At 37.3% G+C, this 22,205-nt stretch overlaps 2 protein-coding genes and 1 long non-coding RNA gene across 3 annotated transcripts in view; 1 reads left to right on the forward strand and 2 right to left on the reverse strand.

Annotated features, from left to right (window-relative positions):
* The window catches only part of LOC134793071 (uncharacterized), a 31,662-nt gene extending 22,914 nt beyond the window's left edge, over nt 1-8,748 (reverse strand). Inside the window, exons 1-2 of the mRNA XM_063764597.1 lie at nt 8,708-8,748; nt 7,303-7,476 (exon numbers count right to left, since the gene is read on the reverse strand). Of these exons, the coding sequence (XP_063620667.1) occupies nt 7,303-7,476; nt 8,708-8,748 (215 nt within the window). The remainder of the gene's footprint in view (nt 1-7,302; nt 7,477-8,707) is intronic.
* The window catches only part of LOC134793036 (uncharacterized), an 814,647-nt gene that overhangs the window by 642,564 nt on the left and 149,878 nt on the right, over nt 1-22,205 (reverse strand). The gene's annotated exons all lie outside the window — the stretch shown is intronic.
* On the forward strand, nt 13,448-20,328 carry LOC134793286 (lymphokine-activated killer T-cell-originated protein kinase homolog). The gene is made up of 6 exons (XM_063764851.1): nt 13,448-13,675; nt 13,946-14,241; nt 14,924-15,119; nt 16,006-16,126; nt 19,217-19,290; nt 20,145-20,328. The coding sequence occupies exons 1-6, from the start codon at nt 13,573-13,575 to the stop codon at nt 20,294-20,296; spliced, it is 942 nt and encodes a 313-aa protein (XP_063620921.1). The 5' UTR covers nt 13,448-13,572; the 3' UTR covers nt 20,297-20,328.

Below are 22,205 nucleotides of genomic sequence, written 5' to 3' on the forward strand. Positions count from 1 at the left end.
GCCCTGGACACGTCTTTTTTTAGTCTCCAATATTTTGTCAGAATATGAGAATACTACTTACAGCGCTTCAATGAAATTGTAGAAATCAAATAAAATGGAACTAAAGGCGAATTATAGTGGCAACACCAGTTGAACAATCGCATATTATTACCTATTTATTTATTTATTTATTTTATTTACCTAGCGTGACAAGGAGTTATAGAACCTAAACAACATTGCATCAAGTCTAGGTCACGATGAATTAGTAGGTACTCATTTTTAGGGTTCCGTACCTCAAAAGGAAAAAACGGAACCCTTATAGGATCACTCGTGCGTCTGTCTGTCTGTCTGTCTGTCTGTCTGTCTGTCTGTCTGTCTGTCCGTCTGTCACAGCCGATTTTCTCCGGAACTACTGGACCAATCAAGTTGAAATTTGGTACACATAAGTAAGTTTGTGACCCAAATACGGACATGTAACGTAAACAAATGAATTTTAAACATGGGGGCCACTTTTGGGGGGTAAATGAAAAAATGAAAAAATGTAATTTTTCAAACTATATCATGTTACATATCAAATGAAAGAACTTATTGTAAGGATCTCAAATATATTTTTTTTATAATTTTCGAATAAACAGTTTAGAAGTTATTCAAGAAAATAGGCAAAAAATGACCATTCCCCCCCCTTATCTCCGAAACTACTAAGTCTTAAATTTTTAAAAAAATACATAAAATAGGTCTGTTCCTATAGATGACAGGAAAACCTATTAGAAATGTATAGTCAAGCGTGAGTCGGACTTAATTACAGTTTTTGATCCGACCCCTACGGATTTTTTAAAGAGATTTCACTCACGTTTCACATAATAATTGAGAGCTAGCTCAAAGTTTTTTGTACTCGTCGACTTTAATGGTTGAATTCATAAAGACTTTGTAACCAATAAGCAAAACAAGCACGTGCTTACGGCACCCACGTTCAGGGGGGGCACCAAAATGCCAGGTTGAAAAAGGTGAACAAATTTTAAAATTAGGGACAGACACATCGTTTTTACCACACGATTTTTTTAGCTGTCCAAAAGCTAATTTGCAAAAATAATGGCGCGTAATTCTTTGGGAAACAATCGGTAGCAGTAGAAGAGTCGTGATTACATGCATAGATTCGATTTCAACCCACTCTTTTGCGGTTCGGCGTTAGGTCTTATGCGAGGCCTTCTGCCTTACGGCAAAGTTGATCTTCTGCCTTAATTACACTTGGGCGTGGATCCAAATCCAAGCTTTCCTCTTTCGCAGCTGGGCCTACTGCCTTTCTCACACTTCGCCAATTCAATTCCAAGCTCTCTGCTTTCTTGCATATTTTATGCATGAAAACAACCTCGCTGAGACCCTTAAATATCGAGCCCTATGCGAAGCTAGGCTGATAGAAAACTGTCCCATCCCTTCTCTGTATGAAATCCTGGATTCGCGCCTGGTTGGGACTATAACTAAAATTGCGTTTTTATATCGAAAAAATTTCGCGCTCGCTTCGCTCGCGTTTTCAATAACTTTATAAGGTATGATAAAGGTGACATTCGGGTGGCGACTGCAGCAACATTACTCTGTTGCAACGTTACTGCTGCAGTACTGTCAACTTCCGTGATAAAATGATGTGACTGATTTCCATACTAAAAGTAAAAATGTACAACTGTCTATCATATTGCGTTTTTATATCGAAAAATTTCCGCGCTCGCTTCGCTCGCGTTTCTATTACTTTCTAAGCTATGATAAAGGTGACATTCGGGTGGCGACTGCAACAGCATTAGGTACTCTGTTGCAACATTACTGCTGCGGCACTGTCAATTTTCGTGATAAAATTATGTGACTGATTTCCATTCTCAGCTGTAATGCGGCAATGAACTTCTCTCAATTTACCAAAAAATCAATGTAATCTTGATGACCCTAGGGAGAGGGGGCACCTAGAAATGCTTAGGGCATCAAAATATCTTAATCCGGCACTGATTGTTAAAAATTGTGTAATATACGGAACCCTTGGAACGCGAGTCCGACTCGCACTTGGCCGGTTTTTAATTTCCTATTATTAATGCGATTAGAAATTGTGAAGGATATGCGTGCTAATTAATTTTCACGAATGAATCCTACAGCGCAGCTTTCACGGATCTAACGAAGGTCAATGACCTCATTAGCTGCCGGTTTGACCCCAAGAAACTAGATAATAGTTGATTGATATAGTTCAATCTGACTAGAGCTCAAAAATGACCCCACGGGAATTGTGCCGCGAGCGTTAATATTGTAATGCCACCCAAGAGAAGAGGCCCATATTTTTTCACTCTACCAACCCAAGCCGATAGTTACCAGGCCCCAATTTCACCACGGTGACAGGTGCGACAATTGTAAAACATCACTGTTGCTGACGTCACAGGCATCCATGGGCTACGGTTACCGCTTACCATCGGGCGGGCCGTATTCCTGTTTGCCACCATCATCGTATTATTAAAAATAACTTTATTATATCGAAAAAAAACAGATATTTCTCTTGCTAAGTTTATGACAATTATCACAAGAAACACTACAATTGTCACGAAATTCCGACATATAACTCATTTCCTGTCAAGATTCACCGACAATTCTACAAATATGTCGACTAGAAAAAATAATTCTTGTTTCACAACATAATTGTAATACATACAATTGTAGCAAAATGCCTGTCATGTTTGTAAGTATTTCTATAGAAAATATTGTATAAAATTGTAATATGTCACCTGTCGGTTGACAATTGTCGCTCGACATATGTCACTGACAATTGTAGCCGTGGTGAAATTGGAGCCTGATATTAGCTCTCCCAAGCTCTACTAAAGCAATCGTAACATAACTAAGGTCCACGTGGTACTGGTGCTCGACGCGGTCCCAGTACCTACATGTCATCTGAAACTTTAAGGTCGGTTAGAACACAATTTTGACAGTTCCGAACAACTGACAGGCCGATACCGTCCGGCGGACTGTTAATCAGTGGGCCCCTTTAGTCATTGTCAATAGAGGTGACAGCAGGGTGTCATCTATTGGGCATTAGCATGTCGAGCACTAGTACCACCACCTTATTAGTGGCTCTATGAGCCGAAGACCTTGCGAAAGTCCCTGGCTCAGCAATTTTGAAAATTTGCCAAAAAAAATCGAGAAACTCTCTATTATATGATTGTTTAAAAACATTACCACTATCACAATTTAAGAAACAACTGACTGCACTATTAATCGAAAAATGTTATTATAAAATAAGCGACTATTTTAATGAAAATTAAATGTATGTATAAATTTTATTTCTTAAGTATGATTATGTTCTAAATTTTGTGACTATGTTCTAATGATTAATATTTAATTTACAAATTGTAAATTTTAAAATAATGCATGTTGTATGTTTATAAGTACCTAGTATTATAGTACTTGTACGCCACTATTGGCAGAGCATGGTGAGACTACGAAACTGTAATATAAGATCATTAATTGTACCTGTGTTTTCACTAGTGTCCGACCGAAACATGTTTTTTTGCCGAAACCGAAACCGAAACCGAATGTTCGGCTTTGGCTCTAGTTTCGGCCGAAACCGAAACCGAAACCGAACCTTTTGTAGACTTGTTAAAATCGTTGAAAAAATGTCATAAAACCGCTTTTACACACATATTATGGGGCTGTCAACACCCCATGTCCTTGAAATTGATGTTACTTAAGCAGTTTTTTAAGAAAATTACTAGAGTTAGACCAAGATAATTCTGCAACGATTTTGATAATATACGCAGTGCAAGTGTTATTTTAAACGTCAAAACTTTTGTGAAATTATGACGTATAAATAACATTTGCACTAACTAGTGCACCTGCACTGCGTATGCTATCAAAATAATTGTAGAACTTTCTTGGTCTAACTCTATTCATTCACCAGTCAAGTCAACATGTAGATACAGTGTCAACCAAAAACGCGAGCGCAGCGTGCGCGAATTTTTTGTTGACAATATCGCAAGGCCGGGTACCGATCTTCATCTGGGCCTAAACGTCCGAAGAGCCCCAGTGAGGCGAACTTTCATGCGAAGTCAAAGCCGTGCTTCAGGCTTCAGGATAAGTAGTTGAGCACAGACTCCAACCAATGTCCATTGTATTAAAAAGCGAGATATTTCCTTGAGCGCTGGTGGCCTAGCGGTAAGAGCGTGCGACTTTCAATCCGAAGGTCGCAGGTACAAACCCCGGCTCGTACCAATGAGTTTTTCGGAACTTATATACGAAATATCATTTGATATTTACTATTTGCTTTTCGGTGAAGGAAAAACATCGTGAGGAAGCCGGACTAGTCCCGATAGGGCCTAGTTTACTCTCTGGGTTCGAAGGTCAGTCTGATGGAGTCGCTTTCGTAAAAACTAGTGCCTACGTCAATTCTTGGGATTAGTTGTCAATTGGACCCCAGGCTCCCATGAGCCGTGGCAAAAATTCCGGGATTACGCGTGGAAGATGATGAGTTTTCTTATTATTCCTTTGCCCAGGCCCAGTAACATACGACAGTGCTATCTCATTTACTCCGATACAATTAGACAGTGTGCGCGTTATAGGTATTAACAGCCTCTTATTTAAGACTGCGTCGACCGTCTAGTGGCGCCCTCATTAGTGGAATTGTGTTTTATAATAAACCAATTAATTTCTGTACCTATACATGAATCAGTATATGTAGGTAGGTACATATTAATATTGTTGTCCTACTTATTCCCCAACTTTTGGTCTTTGTCACATAGTTTAGTTTCATAGTACGAAGTACTATTTCGTAAGTTTCGGCCCGGCCGAAAGGTTCGGCTGTTTTTTGGCCGAAACCGAAACTACAGCCGAAACATGATTTTTTGGCCGAAACTGGCCGAAACCGAAACCGAAACCGAACCTTCGGTCGGACACTAGTTTTCACAAATAAAGACTCTCTCTCTCTCTATATATTATTATAAATATTGTACAATCGACATGAGAAATTTGAGAAATGCGACATGAAAGAGATAACAGCCGTGCAGCCGAACATACAAAAGGAGTAAGCACATTTTAGAAAAAGGTCACTTCTGTGGACAAAATAATAAAAGTTAACGACTCTGAAGCCTTACCGCGAAAAACGAAAATCTAAATTTCTAAGAAAATATGACGTTTATAATGTGACACTCATTTGTCAATTCAGGTTACATTGGTTTCAGGGGGCCAATTCGAAAGTACACGATATCATTTACAGTGCGACATAAAATAGTAGAAAATAAATGAGGGCGCCACTTTCTTCGTAACTGACACATTTTTGACGTAAAATTAGGGAATGCAATAACCGGCCAAACTTCATAACCAGTTTCGGTTGCGGTTACGCCCGAAAAATAACCAAATATCGGTTATAATCGGTTACGGTTATTTTCGACGAAAAATGATAAATTTACAATGAAGTAATTTAAAAAATACAAAAATCTTTGTTTTAGTACCTACAGTATTAGGGAATGTCAGTAAAAGTCTTCGTTTTTTAGTAAAACACACCAAATACAGTAAAAGTAAAATATGACCTCGGACGTGATACAATATTCAATAAACATATTTCATAAATAAGGGAAGTAAATTTGGTATATTTTTGTTTTTAGAGTCCACGAATGGCAAAAATCATAGTCACAGGCGTCCCAGCCAAAAATGGCAAGATTTTGTAGTCATTAGATGATAAAAAACAATTTAAGTCATAAATAAATAACCGTAACCGGTTATTCGAGTTTCCAATATTCGGTTATGAAATTTTGTAAAAATATTCGGTTATAACCGAATATTTCGGTTACGGTTATAGCCGATTTGCATTCCCTACGTAAAATGCTCAAACATGGCAACAATTTTGTAGGGAAATTGTTTGGTTAGGTAAATTTTATTTAATTTCTACCCTTTACTGTCGCACTTTAGTTTTCATTCGGGCGTCCATTTCGCTCTTGGTACATTAACACGACCGAAACGCATGGGAGAATGATAACAAACACATCATTTAAATATGATTATCCTAAGCAACATAAACCTAACAGATAGTTGTCGACCTCATTTCCGTAAACTCAACATATTAACATTAACATCTTTATACATACTCGAGATAACTAAATTCAAAAGAAAATATAACGACTTCTTTCCAGTACCAAAAGATCCGACTACCTCAAATCTACGCCCTAGAAATACAATTCCAGTTCCATTTTCAAATTTAAGTATCCATAGCTCTAGTCCATATATAATGTGCATAAAGATTTACAACAAGCTTCCAATAGATATTAAAAACGAAAATGTTGACAATATATTTAACAAAAAACTTGCAAAATATTTACTAGACAACTGTTTTTATAATATGCAAGAGTTTTTTGAAAGTTAAATTTATGTTAGGTATATGATAGAAATATAAAGATCTCATGAATGTAATATTTCCACAATTATTTATATTGCGATTAAGTTTATGTTTCGTAATATTATTGTTAGATTGTAAGTTACATAGTTAAATTGCAGTGCCCTTTCAGGGTTCATTAGCTTGTTCACCATTCTAATGTAAGACCTAATTGTACCTATGAAAGCAATAAATTACTGATTACTGATTACTGATATCAAAATGTAAGTTTGCATTGGCCTCTTCCAGGTCACAGTGGATTTAGTGAGGTACGTTTGTTTATCGTTCGGTGTGCGCACGCGACTCCTCATAAACACCGAAACGTTACGGTAATGCGGATAAACATGGATATTTAATACTTCATTGAAAAAGATTAGTTGTAAGTGTTGTAACATGCTGCTTTATGAAGAAACTAGCGACCTGTCCCGGCTTAACCTTAACAAATTTTAACATCCAAACCTTCTTCAAGAATCACTCTATTGACAGGTGAAAATCGCATGAAAATCCGTTTAGTAGTTTTCGAGTTTATCGCGAACACACATACACACAAACAGAGACGCAACGGGGGACTTTGTTTTATAAGATGTAGTGATAATAACAAAAAGGAAAGTTTGAAAAATGTATGGAAATTTTAGGACACTTTTTTTCTCCTATAAGGATGAAAAGGGGTCGCGATCCTAACTAGAAATAACACAAAAGTGGCAAAAAAGGTCACAATATATAAAATGGCAAAAAATAAAAGAAACGCTCAGATACTGAAAAAATGTCCCCGCCTAGGGTGCAGCGTAAAGATTAGCTCTAGATTCCATTTGCGATGTCTACAGGAAATACGACAATGATTAAACCCACTATAAAATGCGTATTGTCTTGTACTATAAATAAATATTCCACATTACAATACTTGTTTAACACTGCAATCGTTTCAGCAACACAGCACTCACCTCAGTCGTTGCGTTCGCGCGTACATTGTCCGCCAGCCGCTCGGCGCGGCGCCTTCTTGATCACTGCTTACTTGCTCGGCGTACCCGCTGCTTTCCACAACTATGCCTATTCGACGTTCGACGTCGACGTGATTTGATAGCCATTTTAATATCTTTTTACCTAAAGGTACTTTACTATAAGGAAATTAAAAAGGTTAAAACAAAACCTTAACAAGTTATATACCTAAACCTTCCTAACGAATTTGTCTATTGATAGATGAAAATCGTATGAAAATCCCTTCAGTAGTTTTGAAGTTTGGAGCAGTTTTCTAGATGTAAGTAGTGAATTGACGTTTTCCCCTAGATTTGCGGACGCTGGGTTGCGTGACAGTCGTGCGCGTAGCGAATAGTAAGTAAGGTGCTGCTACGCTGCTAGATTCCATCAACTCTGTTTCCGGCGCCGGCGGGTGCTGCCACTGCCTCTGCGTGCGTCCCATGACACGGGGAAGGGCAGCATCCGCTCAATGTGCCTAGGTGCCTACCCCAGTACGCAAAAAGATGCTCTTTGAGTCATGTCAAATCTATATCATATCGAGTTAAGGTTTTCAAAGTTCGAATAGGCCTCCTAGAATTCTCAAGGGTAAGGGGGCGTTTTAAGGGTTCCGTAGTCAACAAGAAACCCTATAGTTTCGCCATGTCCGTCTGTCTGTCCGTCCGCGGCTTTGCTCCGTGATCGTTAGCTGCAATTTGGCATGGATCTATAAATCATGCATGGCGACAGAACGGTAAAATAAAAACCACAAAAAAAAAATGTTGTTACCTCCCAATGTATGTGACACAGAGACAAGGGGCTAAGCAAACTTATATTTATATTTGTGCAGTCGCCATTAGATCTATCGGAGCGGCCAAGGCGCTCACAAATATCTGAACACGCCTCTATTGTCAAGACGTTAAGAGTGCGTGTTCAGATATTGTGAACACCTTGGCCGCTTCGATATATCTGACGGCGACTGTACATACAGGATATGCCACAACAATGGAGTTGTTATAAAACTTAAAGAACAACATACACACTTGACTGATCTCATCAAAGAAAGTAATTGTGATTCGGTCAAATTATATTGTTCAGAAAAACTAACTACATGTTACTTATTTACAAGTAGGTATGTCATTTGTTTAGTTTAGTTTATTCATAGAGAAATATAAGTAAAGGAAAGAGTGGTAGCTCCATAATTCAGTTTTCTTACCAAAACGAGAGTTAAGTCGTAGTCGACATCTAGCGTCAAGTAGTGGATTTATCAGTAGGTACCGCTACTTGACACCAGGGGCCCTTTTCTCGAACGGTATTAGACTAATATTATTAGTGTGTTGCCATGGTAACTCCTACGATTTGACAGTTCATGGACTAATAATATTAGTCTAATACCGTTCAAGAAACGGGCCCCAGATGTCGCTACTGGTTGCCATGGTAACTCCTACGATTTGACAGTTCATGGACTAATAATATTAGTCTAATACCGTTCAAGAAATGGGCCCCAGATGTCGCTACTGACGAAAAATGTACTACTAAAACAATTTATTACTAATGTTACACGCAGGACTTGAAAATAGAGTTCAGGTTAATCCGGTTATAATATTAGCTGAAAATTGTTGAGCATTAGACTTTCGTTCGTCCCGACGTCTATTGTCGACTAGCAGTACTGATACATTCCGCTACTTGACGCTAGAACTACGAAATAACTCGCGTTTTGGTAAGAAAACTGATGTATGGAGAAACCACTCTTTCCTTACTTATGTACCTATATTTCTCTATGGTTTACTAAATGGATAGTTTATAATTAACCAGTGGCTCTGGGAGTTGTAGACCTTGCGGACCCCTACTGCATTGCCCTTAAAACAAGACTGTAAAATAGGTACTGTGATGTGTAGATTGTCTAAAAAAAATTCACCTCTTAGATAGTTCGCAGTCCTCTGTGCGTTTCTCCAGAAACTTCCTGCCGCGCACAGCTAAACTGGTGGAATGAACTGTCTCCTGCGGTATTTCCGGACCGATAAAATAAATAAAATAAAATAAAATAAAATAAAATAAAATAAAATAAAATAAAATAAAATAAAATAAAATAAAATAAAATAAAATAAAATAAAATAAAATAAAATAAAATAAAATAAAATAAAATAAAATAAAATAAAATAAAATAAAATAAAATAAAATAAAATAAAATAAAATAAAATAAAATAAAATAAAATAAAATAAAATAAAATAAAATAAAATAAAATAAAATAAAATAAAATAAAATAAAATAAAATAAAATAAAAATAAAAAAGCCTTTTATTCAAGTCCAATTTCGTTACATTTCATTCAATTACATTACAATAAAAAAATAAGTCAGCATTTATTTTAGGTAAGTATAATGTCATTTTGAATTAGTTATTGTTAAGTCATTTTTTACATATTACAAATATACAAAGTATTATATGTGGTGGACAAGAACCCCTCATCGGGTGAAAGCCTCCTCCAAGGACTTCCATCTATCCCTGTTTGTAGCTATATATTTCCATATTTTCCGGACCGATACGGCCTTCAAACCTACAAGAAAAGACCGTACTCCCATCTTAAATGCCGGCAACGCACTTACATCCCCTCTGGTGTTGCGGGTGTCCAATGTCCATGGGGGGCGGTGATCGCTTACCATCAGGCGATTCGTCTACTCGTTTGCCTCCTATATCATAAAAAAACCCTTAAAATTATAGTAGACATCTTCAGGGGCGTCCACTAATTATATGGGGGGTTTGGAGGATTTAAACCCTCTCCCGACTCCCCCACGTGAGACTTAGTGAGATTCGGCTTGATCCACTGCTGAGCATAGGCCTCTCTTCTAGTACGCCACTTGTCCCGGTCCTGAGGGGCTACCGCGAAAACCGAAATTCGCAAATTGCGGGGATCTTACTCTTTTACTCCAATGAAGGCGTAATTAGAGTGACAGAGAAAAATGCCCGCAATTGACGATTTTCGGTATTGGCGGTAGCCCTACTGAGCTAATCACATCCAGAAGTGACCCTCCGGATGTCGTCCACCCAACGGAAGCCAGGCCAGTGAGACACTCCTGACTTCGGGCAAACTCGGCTACGTTCGGCTCAGTGTTGCTCCGAGAAATTATTAGGGTTGACACAACTTGACGTCCCTTTGTGCGCACGCGGCCACAGATAAGATAATTACTTGAATTTTGACAACCCTAAATAGCCGAAAGGGATAGTGCCATATGTTAGAAAGGGATATCATGATTCGACCCTGAATCGCTGTCAAACATTCTGTAGCCAGGCGCTTCGCTTGCTCAGCTATTAATATTAGCACGAGCGGTTAAACAACAATAACAACAACTTGTAAAACAAATGACTACGGGTACCTACATCAAATTAAGTTGTCCGTCTATTTGTCTGTTTCATGTCTATCGGTATTTATTTATTCTTGTTTGGTCAGCTATTCACAGAATAACCAATTCTAGTTTTTGTTTAGTGAATTAAATACCTGTTTAAAGCGATATGTAACATTATCGAGCAAAAACTACATGCATAGACCGCATATTACTGAAAACTGAAATTAACTCTATGAACTTTCCCCACGATGGACCAACTCTTGGCGGCCAGCTTGAACACAAGTTTTTAATTTAAATTCTAAATTTGTTGTTCTTTTGATGTTTATTCCTTTTTGATACGGCTGAAGCTTACATACCATTTTGCATGAATGTAAATAAATAAGCAAGTAATATAATGTGACGACACGACGACACAATTAATTCATTAATTCATTTTAAATAAGTTCCATAAATTGAAATTGTAGTTGGTTGAGCCGCTGACATTGCTGAAATACTGTCTGCACCAGTCTGAAATATCTTTTTACTCGTACCAATATTAAGAAATCTTTAAAATATTCTATCGAGGTATATAGGATAGGATTAGAAATTAGAAAAGTACTTAATTTAGGAAACTTTCCAAGTAGCGACATCTATGTAATGAGCTAGAAAGTATAATTTGATTTTGAGTTAAATACGCAAACAACACAGATAGTACGAAGTTGTCGATTCTAGTAATAATCATGTATTATTAATATTTTTCAAAATAAATAGTAAAATATTAACAAATCTTTTCGATATACTTTTAACTAGTACCGCCGCCGCCGCTAGTACCGCCATCTGTTACAATCACATGGCACTTTATTGTTTGTCTTTTCATCAAAGAATATAATACTCACTAGGAGAAGAACGATAACTCCATACAAAAAAATGTCCCTTTCAAAAGTTCGTTTATACTACTAGCGCTCTGGTGGGATACCATTGTAATTAGAATTGACAACCCGTTTAGCCTAGCGGGTATTGGCAGTAATCCAGTTCAGGAAGCTAATGGTCCTGGGTTCGAATCCCAGAGAGGGAATTTCTTTTTGTATTTTTTTATTTTTTGTTGGGGTCAGGTTTTTAAGAGCCCATCAACGTGCACACTAGCGCCACTGCTGAATACAATAAACTAGTTTTTATGTTATTGGATTCGTCAATCTACCCGTCCAAAGTTAAAACGGCCGTTTTTGTTTTGAGCTCATAGATCGACGAATCCAGCAACATAAAATCTAGTTTGATGTATTCAAAAGGTACCTAAATACACAATACAGTCCGTAGCGGCCCCTTTTTTAAATACATGTCGTTAAATTTAAATAATCACGATTATTTAGCAGTGGCGCTAGTGTGCACGTTGTTGGGCTCTTAAATTAGCATTTCACAAATAAGTAAAAAAATACGTTAAAAGATAATGATTAGGTACTATATTCAGAAATTCGTGAAATATAAAAGGTAACAAAAAGTTACGTATTATTAAGATATAAATATTTTCATAATACATATGAATACATACACTGATATGGCAAATGGTTACAAGTTGTTATTACATCTATCCGGTTATCGGACATTTTCTGCTTCACAGCTCCGCGCAGCGTTCTTGGTCACCGGGAAACTAGTTTGGATATGCGGCAGATACGTGCCCTTCTGAGCTTTTTCCAAGAAATCATATGACGGCCCAGGATTATATTATTATCTCACGCTCAAGCCATCTGCTGATTCACTTTCTAAAACAAAATAGTCAAAAAATTAAACAATATAATCTATCTTCCTAATTACTAACGTCGCTAATTCCTAGGGTTACCAGCTTAAACACTGTGGGGTTTTACATCTATGTTGAATTTTGATTATAATTTCGGACGCGTCCGCGGGACTTACGGGGATAGTAAGATTAAATGATTATATTTGAATTTGGTAATTAGCACGCTCATTTTTATTTAAAGATTAATATATATCTTACCTTGAAATTATCGCTGTTTCTGATTTACTACAACGGTTTCCACACACACATTAGGGCTTTCCATAATCCGGATAAGAATTGTTGATAAAGTCGCCATTGCCGGATACATACAGCAAGGAAGGAAGAGAGACAACGGTTTAAATTTAACTAAGTCTGTGCGAAGACGCATTTAGATATGTTGCTCGTACATATGAATAGATTTTATTTTCAAAATTAATAGGTAAATAAATATATTTCAAGTGAATAAATCGTTTTATATGAAAATTTATATTTTTGCATTAAATGACTTAAATGACAGCATTGACATTACAGACTTTTATCTTGTCTATGTTCTTACCGGCCAGACCCAAATCAAGGCCTATCAAAGAGGCCAATTGACAAAGATTTTTTTTTATTTTATCAAGGAGGGTAGAGGCACGTCTACCCTTCGTAGATTTTATGAACATAGACAAAGAAAAACTGAAATATAATAGATAATAATATACATATATCAAAAAATAAATAATAATTTACATATGACTACTTCATAAAATACAAATCAAAATAATTTGATTTGTTCCTAGAAATCGCATCTATAGACAAAGCCAGTTCTAGCAATGTTGCTGTAGTAAAATATTTTGATGTTAATTACTGGCAATCTCGTCTGGGAACGGACAACACATGCACAATTTTGAAGGGTCACATCGTTTCAAGGAAGTCAATAGGCCTTGCTTTTCATCGTCAAGAGCTCGATTAATCGAGTCGGGCTTAGAGGAGTCGGGCATCAAACAAAATTTAACGCTATCCACACTTTTAGAAACGTCATTTTTCTGACGCGTTATAGAATCGAATTTGAATTTCGAACGAGTAACGTTTGAAGTTAATTAAAAGACTAAAGTAGTGCGCGTTTACGATTTGTTATAAAACAGATTTATTTTATTGTTAAATTGTGCGTATAATTTGACAACAATGAGTGAATTCAAAACACCAGTGAAAGCGAAGGCATTGGATTTGAACGAGAAGATTACAATTCCTCCATCGCCGTATTTAAGCAGGCTTGGATATGGAACAGGTAAACATTTAACTTTTTTTCGTTAGTAAAAACTATGAAAGCTAGCAGCAAACGTTATTTAGAATAAAGGGAATCGTTTGTTTTTGGTGTTTAGCTTGTAAATGCTACAAAATATCTGACCGCTTACAAAAAATTTAGGTTCTTACAAAAAATTTGGTATTAAACCAAAGCATTTAAGTCTATAAACTCAATTATCTATTGAACATCATGTATGGATTACATTATATAGTCAGAATTTCGCAATTTAACTAGTGATACATCAATTTACAGGTGTAAACGTGATGCAGCTTATCCATTCCCCAAAAGCCGGACAGATTCGCTCGCCATGGGCGCTCAAAATGATCAACAAGAGAGTCAAACCTTGCAAAGTTTACTCTGAAAGACTGCAGGTCGAAGCGGACCTGTTAAAACGCATGTCTCATCCGAACATAGTCGGGTTTAGAGCTTTCAGTAATGACAAGATATTGTATCTGGGAATGGAGGCTTGTGATCTATCGCTGGGTGATATGATTGAGAACAGGATTGATGATGAAGCGGAGCCGTTTAGTCCGAAGCAGATGTTGAAGGTATGTTTTGTCATAAGCTTTTATTATTTTTACACTTAAACTGTGTTTTTTTTTACAGCCCAGTGTGTTGTCTCAAGTTTTGTACTTTATTAAACGAAAAACATAGTACCTACATAATAATGAATATTACAAATAAACTAAACATTAAAATTAATAAGGTAAAAGCACCAATGATCGACGCTGCACCAATGTTCGACATGGCACTTATGTCAAAGTAATAATATAGTTTAAGTTTGAACAACGACTTTTTTTCTTTATTCAAAATTAATTCCTGTCACTTTGACCTAAAGTACTTATGTCGAACACTGGTTAAAAGTGTCGATCATTGGTGGTTTTCCCTTACTTAAAACTATATCTTAAAGTAAACTTATAAATAAAAAATACTCCCAGGTCACCTTCATGCATTATGGTGCCCTTTCTGGCAGCGTTACCTCAAGTTTTTATTATTCTTAATTGTGAAACATTGACATTCTTTACAGCTTTTATTTGAACATCAACAAAATATCAAAATATCATAATTTCATAACTGTGATTAAGTTAGGTAATTCTTATAAACACAGCCTATAAAATAATTTATTGAATAGGTACTCAAATATTGCTTTCCTTATCAAAAGGTACCTTTATGCACATGACAGGATTTTCTAACATTAAACTCTGTAACTATTTGTTATTTTCATTTCAGGTAGCACTAGACATTGGCAGCGCCCTAGACTACCTGCACACCAAGATGCAGATCCTTCACGGAGACATGAAGTCCTACAACATCCTCGTCAACGGGGACTTTGTGATCTGCAAGCTGTGTGACTTCGGGGTCACGCTGCCGCTGGACGAGAATGGAAAGGTGGATATGGAGAAAGCAGGGAAGGCTGTGTATTTTGGTATGTTTATTATAATTATGTTTATGAACAGCCAGCCAGCTAGACAGTTGAAATTTGCACAGATGATGTATTTCTGTTGCCGCTATAACAACAAATACTAAAACGTACGGAACCCTCGGTAGGCGAGTCCGACTCGCACTTGTCCAGTTTATAATTATATAGGAAGCAAATGAGCAGACGAATCGCCGGATGGTAAGCAATTACTGTCACCTGTACCCCACCTTTAAGATGGAAGTATGCTCTTATCATCAAGATTTGAAGGTTGTATTGGTCTGGAAATACTGCACTGGAGGTGACTATTTATTCCACAGTATAGCTGTGTGAAGCAGGAATGTAGAAAACAGTCATTTATTCAATATTGCTTTGACTAAATGACTATTTTCTATATAAATAAAAATGAATGAAGAAATGAAGAAACTCCATCTAAGTGGCGAACATGAAAATGTCGCGCAACTCTTCATACATGGGCGTAAATAAGCTGCCCCCCAAAAATCAAAATTTCTAACTAAATGTATGCCCCTCCCCCTTGGCCATTGGCCATATGAACTGCCCCCTAGCACATCAGCTGGCGATGCCCTTGTTTTCATATAGAAATACATGTTTTTTTTAGCATTAGAAAGAAGGTAAGCGATCTTGACATGTCTTTAAATTGAAAATCAATTTTTAAAAATCAATAACTATTACTTATGAAAGCAGAAGAATATAAATGATCGTATTAGATTCATAATTTTACATATTTGCCGTAACTTATTTTTAAAACGTGTTTTTCAATTAAAAGACACATCAAGATTGTTTACCTCATTTCTAATGCTAAAAAAAACGAACTATAGGTATCCTTTAAAATAATTCTGGTAATATTTGCTAAACTATAATTTGGATTTTTCAGGCACTGAAGCCTGGAGTGCCCCAGAAGTGATCCACGGCGGAGAAGTCACTTCCAAGACAGATATCTGGCCGCTGGGGCTAGTTATATGGGAGATGATGGCGCTATCTCCTCCGCATACGCAGGCAAGGAATTTTTACACACCTATTCGCTTCACTGCATACATTTCGCTGTACCAATATTACAGGGCTCTATGTTACATTTTCAAGATAGTTGAAATTCGACTTAATGTCACTATGACAATGTTCAAATTTCAGTTTGATAAAAGTGAAACATAGAACCCTGTAATTTGGGTCAGCGATTTGTTAACTTCAAACATTATAACTTATATTGACATGTATCTAAGGACGGGCCTTATGGGCATTAAGAATGGTGCTAGTTCAGCAGTGTCACTCACGAATTCGAGCCAATCGTCTAACGCGGCGGTCGGCAACAAGCGGCCCGCGAACCTCTCACTTGCGGCCCGCGAGCCTCCCTGGCTATTTTGTATGTAATATTGACAACCGACAAATGTCTGATAAAGTCATAAATATAAACAAAGTGCGCCCCGCGTCAACTTCGTTAACTACTATGTGGCCCTTGGGTGCTAAAAGGTTGTCGACCGCTGGCTAACGCAACTGGATGTGACCATTGCGCGCGTGATGCGAACTCATCAACCAATCGCGTTGTAGCGTTAGACTGCACGAACGCACGATTGGCTCGAATTCGTGAGTGACACCGCCGTACTGGCCCCATTCTTAGTACCCGTAAGGCCCGTCCCTAGATATGTGTCAATGGTAACTTAAATATGAACCACTTTCTGGTAACTGAGTCAATTGAAATTTGGAGTACTTCCTTAATAGGGTATTTTCCTACTAGTCAAATCAGTTACTTTTTTAGACCTGTCAAAACGATTTGCTAATATCAAAGACATATCTAACTTCGTATAAGACGAATAAAGTCTAAGGAAAAAACGTGACTCGGAATTCAAGTAAAAGTCATTCTCGAATAGATGCCGCACACACCTTTAGCCTATTCTCGTCTAGATGGCGTGACGAAACCGTTTCATATTTAAAAATTTTAACACATAGAAATCAGTGAATGAACATGGATCAAAATGATATAAAAATAATAAAATCATTTATCCATATATATACATTTTTTGATATCTTTATACGTTTTAATTTTGAGTTTTAGTCGTGTGGCGATAGATGGCAGTAAATTTACAGTGACTACAAAATTTACAATGACAGGACCCCTCTATACTATCTATTCTTTTTGCTAATATGGAATTTATATGAAACATTACATCGTGACGTCACAGTCAACTCACTTACTTTTTATATTTCTATCCGATTTATTAAATAGTACTTGTGTTTAAAAATAACTACTATCTGTGTTTTTCTAATAATTTACTGGTACTTTATTTCAAGCATGGTGTAAAATAATTTATTTTAAAAACAGTATAATACCCTATTCTGATCACAATGCAATAATATGCTAACTATGGAGGTGATCTGATGATGGAGTCGGAAGGTAGGCATAGGAACTCCTCTGTACCCTAGTGACGTGACGTACGCGTTTGCGTTGTCTTTCGTATGGGATTTTGAGTTTCCAAAACATCATGCTTGGCGCGCTGTTCAAAATACCATACAAAATGAGACAACGCAAACGCGTACGTCACGTCACGCTATCGAATGAAATTTACACTAGAGGTTCTGTTGTTAAGTGTTCAGTTGGTTATGAATGATTGGACCAGTGTTCTGAAGGTTACATGTTAGAATCTTGCTTGAAGTGATGTATTATAACACTTTAAACTCTCGCGTTTTGTACACATATTTAATTACACAAACGGGTCTACCACGATATAATTTCATTGTTTCACACAACAGGAACGAATCACTGGATTGAGCTACATAAACTCAAAACTTTTGAGTTTATGTAGCTCAATCCACACATCATGTAGTGTGGCTCGTTGGAGAGGACTTTGGTCCTCTCCAACGAGCGACACTATTATCCGCGGAACGTGAGAGAGGCGATTGAAATTAAAAAACACCCTAAAAATTTCAATCGAGAGGACGGGTACAAATTATCGTCTACTTGGGGACCAGTGATTCAAATGTTGAAACCAGCGGATATATCTTCGGACCAGTGTACGGATACTGTGAGTGTTGCGTGTCGTGCCGTGGACAATAAACATTAAACTTTAACGGGTAGCTGCAAATTCTTTGTCTACCCCAAACATTTTTATAAACTAATTTCGGGTAGTTTAGTGGTGTTTTATTAATACCTCTGTTGACATTTGTTGGGACGTCAGTCTTTCCGTGACCACAGCTGGTGCAACTCAGCTGAAACGTCGGAATTAAAGTTAAAAACAATGAAATTATATCGCGGTAGACCCGTTTGTGTAATTAAATAAGTGATGTATTTTTCCTTAAGTAAAAAATTGGTAGAGTTAGACCAAGAAAAGTCTGCAGCGATTTTGATAGCCCACGCAGTACAAGTGTTATTTATACATCATAATGTCTAAGAAGTTTGACGTTTAAAATAACACTTGCACTGCGTGGGCTATCAAAATCGCTGCAGACTTTTTTTGGTCTATAGTGTAAATAACATTATTTGCGGTATTTGACGTCTGTCACTCACAACAGCAATACTACGTAAAATGTTTTGCACATCGAAATCACAAAGGAAAACAACTGCACTGCGAACGTTTACGTTCTACGTCTTTTTTTTTTAATTTTAGGGTTGGCCGGACACCACCGTTATGAATCGGTAGTCGTCTAAGTAAATCGATATGAATTTTTCATTTTTCTTTTAATAAAAATAAGGAAAAGGTGGATAATTAACTGTAAATATGGATATATTTATCGTCACTTAACAGACAACAAATTTGACACAGAAATAACATAAATAAACTTTAAAATAGATCCCCAGTTAGTTTCAATTTTGACAATGGGTGCGACCTACTCGGTCGGTGTATTAAATGGTCATGGTGGTGTATGTAGCTTGCGGGAAAACCATATAATTCTAGCTTTATTTAAATCTCAAATAAAAATTCATTATACGTCACAATTCGATACCTCAGTCTACGTGCCATCCAATCGTAATCGCTTGCTGTGACAATCGATTTGCGTTAGTTACATCTCTATATACGTCAGTCATAATGTGTCAAATACCGCAAATAATGTTATTTACACTATAACTCTACTTTAATAATAATAAGTGTATGCTCGCAGGACACCACTATGGAGATGGACAGTGAAATGGACGAGTCTATGAGCGAGGACTACTTCTCCGATAAATATGGTGAGTATAAGCTTTTGTATTTTTAATAAAGATTCGCTCGATTTAGGTTTCTTTTTTAGGGTTCCGTACACAAAGGGTAAAAACGGGACCCTATTACTAAGACTCCACTGTCCATCTGTCTCTCTGTCACCAGGCTGTATCTCATGAACCGTGATAGCTAGACAGTTGAAATTCTCACAGATGATAGTATTTCTGTTGCATCTATAACAACAAATACTAAAAAGTACGGAACCCTCGGTGGGCGAGACCGACTCGCACTTGTCCGGTTTTAATGTAGTCATGTTTTATTATGGACCTGAAATTGATTTATTTATACCTATTTCATAATTATTATTGTTACATATTTGGAATTTTAACTTCTGGAAGCTAAAATCTAAAGGGGCCCACAGATTACCAGGCCGCCTCCAGTCTCTGGCCTTATCGGGCGGCCTGACGTCCTAGGCCAATAACGTCTACACACATAAGCTAGATCATAGCGTCACTTGTTGAGTTTTGCAAGTTCCTTATTCACTAGCTTTTGCCCGCGATTTTGTCTGCGTGGAATCAGTAACAGTAGCTAAAGTATAGCGCCTGGATAAAGTGTAATAGCAATCATTCAATTTGATAAGCTTAATTGCTTACATCAATTAGCAGGCAATTTAATTAACTCTCTCAATTCCACTCCCCTTTTCACTCTCTTTAGGGATAATTTCCGACGTAAAAACTATCCTATGTCCTTCTCCGGGACTCAAGCTATCTCTATGCGAAATTTTAACTAAATCCGTTCAGCGGTTTAAGCGTGAAGAGGTAACAGACAGACAGCATTTATAATATTAGTATGGATTTATACATTATTTTTGTAACATTGTTTTCAGGCACTCGTCCTCTGATCCCAGCCAACATTGAAGTATCCAAATACGCGGAACCCCTCGGCGTGTTCCACGCGTGTACAGAATTCGAGCCCGACCGACGACCTACTGGAAAACATCTCGCGGATGCGGCTCAAGCTATGCTCAATAAGATCTGAAAACGTTAAGTTATATGCTAGCTAGTTATTTACTATTAATTCTATCTTAGGGTGGTATTCCATCTGTCCAATGTCAATGCGTCTCACTCTCTCATTAAGCAAAATGTGAGACGCAATACACATTGGACAAATAAATTGGTTAGGTGGAATACCACCCTAAAATCTGCCAGAAATAACGGCTGTAAGTTCGACCATCGGAAAACCAATTTTTGTAAAATGTCAGTACACAAATAATGGACATTTAATACAGGTAAAGTGAGACTAAATATGACAGTTTGGTGGGAAATTATTGAAACTTTGTTTTTAACCTTATATTGGCACTAGAAATTATCTGCCGAGTCCTACCAAAATTGAACACTTCATGGGCTGAGGGAAAATTAAAAAAATGCACATTTAGGCGAGTGAAGTGTTTATGTTCCGTGTATTTTTTTGCACTGAATGGGACCGTACACATGTATAGCCTATACTCCTATAGGATCAAAATTTTACATACATCACTGGCTCAGTGACCCAAAGAGGATCTTGGCCTCTGACACAAGAGAGCGTCACTCTGCCCTATTCTGCGCCACTTCACGCCAGTTGGGTATTCCGAGGGCGGACAGGTCTCTTTGGGCTTCGTCTTTTGTAATACAAAAAAAAAAACTTAAGCAAACTTAAATTTTGAAGCTTATTACAAAAGGCATAAAGTCCACCGATGCACAGTTAGGAGTGTTGCTGTTTGTATGTGAGAAACACATTCCTTTAATTAATTATGTAACAGAAAACATCAGTGCAATAATAGATCTATGCAAAACAGGGGCCCTCACTGACAAGAGTGTGAAATAGGCTGATGTTGTACCTCTAGATATTGACAATGTTAAGAAGTTAAGTTATAGATGTTAAGAAGTTAAGAAGAGAAAGTTATGTCATAAAAGGTTGACGTTTAAAATAACCCAGCACAATCTGGGCTATCAAAATCGCTGCCATCTTAGCTTGGTTTAGCTGTACCTGTCTAGAGGCTACACATACAATGATGAAGGTGTAGTAGAAAACCAAGATAAATAAATAAAAAAGTCTGGTATATTAACTCACATTCATAGACGGGTCTATCGCAAATTTATTTTATTACCTTTATTTACCGACATTTCGACACAGGTTTCACTGGTCGTGGTCGCGGCTAACTGATGTCGCAGCAAAATGTCAAAACAGAGATTTGTGCAACTATCTGACGAAAAGTGTATGAAAAAGACCTTGTCGGTCATGATGAAGTCTATCTCGTTTCTCGTGGAACCGTCAGGACTCATCCAGGTCCATTTCCTGTGACCTCTCTCTCCAGAAAGTCGGCCAGCCTCTGACCCGTGTATAAATGCGAGTTAATATGTGTTAAAAACGCGAAAAATTTAAATATTATAAAGTCTGGTATGTTTAAGCTAAGATGTGCAATTTGGATTGCTAAAACACCGCGATTTGTGAATGCTCCCGATCCTCATGGCCTTCGGTTTGGTTGGCAATCAATGGCTTCCTTTGTCAACCAGAACCAGAAATAGGTGCAACATTAATTCATGGTTTCTTCAATGTTTGTGGTGCTGAAATTTATAAGCTATGTATATGGGAAGCAAGTCGTTTAGGTGATAAGCTCGGAATATATTGCAATCCTGGATCTCTCTCTCTCTGGTCGGTCCCTCATTACTGAGGATCGTGGTCACTGGAACCCCTAAAATAAACAATCTGTCTCCATCGGTTGCGGTCCAAAGTAGCCCTCACTACTTGATGTAGCTTGGAAGAGGCGGTGGCTTCCTTTATTTGGTCAGACCAACGTGTTGGCGATCGGCCTCGTGTTCTCTCTTGCCTTCGGTATTGCCAACAATGACCAATTTTTCCAGATTGCAATCCTGGATAATATATAATATATTATTGGTGCAATAAAGAG

This window comes from Cydia splendana, chromosome 8 (genome assembly GCF_910591565.1).
Source record: "Cydia splendana chromosome 8, ilCydSple1.2, whole genome shotgun sequence".
In the NCBI taxonomy this organism is placed as follows: domain Eukaryota; kingdom Metazoa; phylum Arthropoda; class Insecta; order Lepidoptera; family Tortricidae; genus Cydia; species Cydia splendana.

Excerpts from the sequence above, each read along its gene's own strand:
- LOC134793286 (XM_063764851.1), top strand. The coding sequence starts at position 13,573 with ATGAGTGAATTCAAAACACCAGTGAAAGCGAAGGCATTGGATTTGAAC. Across the intron at positions 14,242-14,923 it reads GTCCGAAGCAGATGTTGAAG|GTAGCACTAGACATTGGCAG; the intron begins GTATGTTTTGTC and ends TTTTCATTTCAG. Across the intron at positions 16,127-19,216 it reads CTATCTCCTCCGCATACGCA|GCAGGACACCACTATGGAGA; the intron begins GGCAAGGAATTT and ends AAGTGTATGCTC.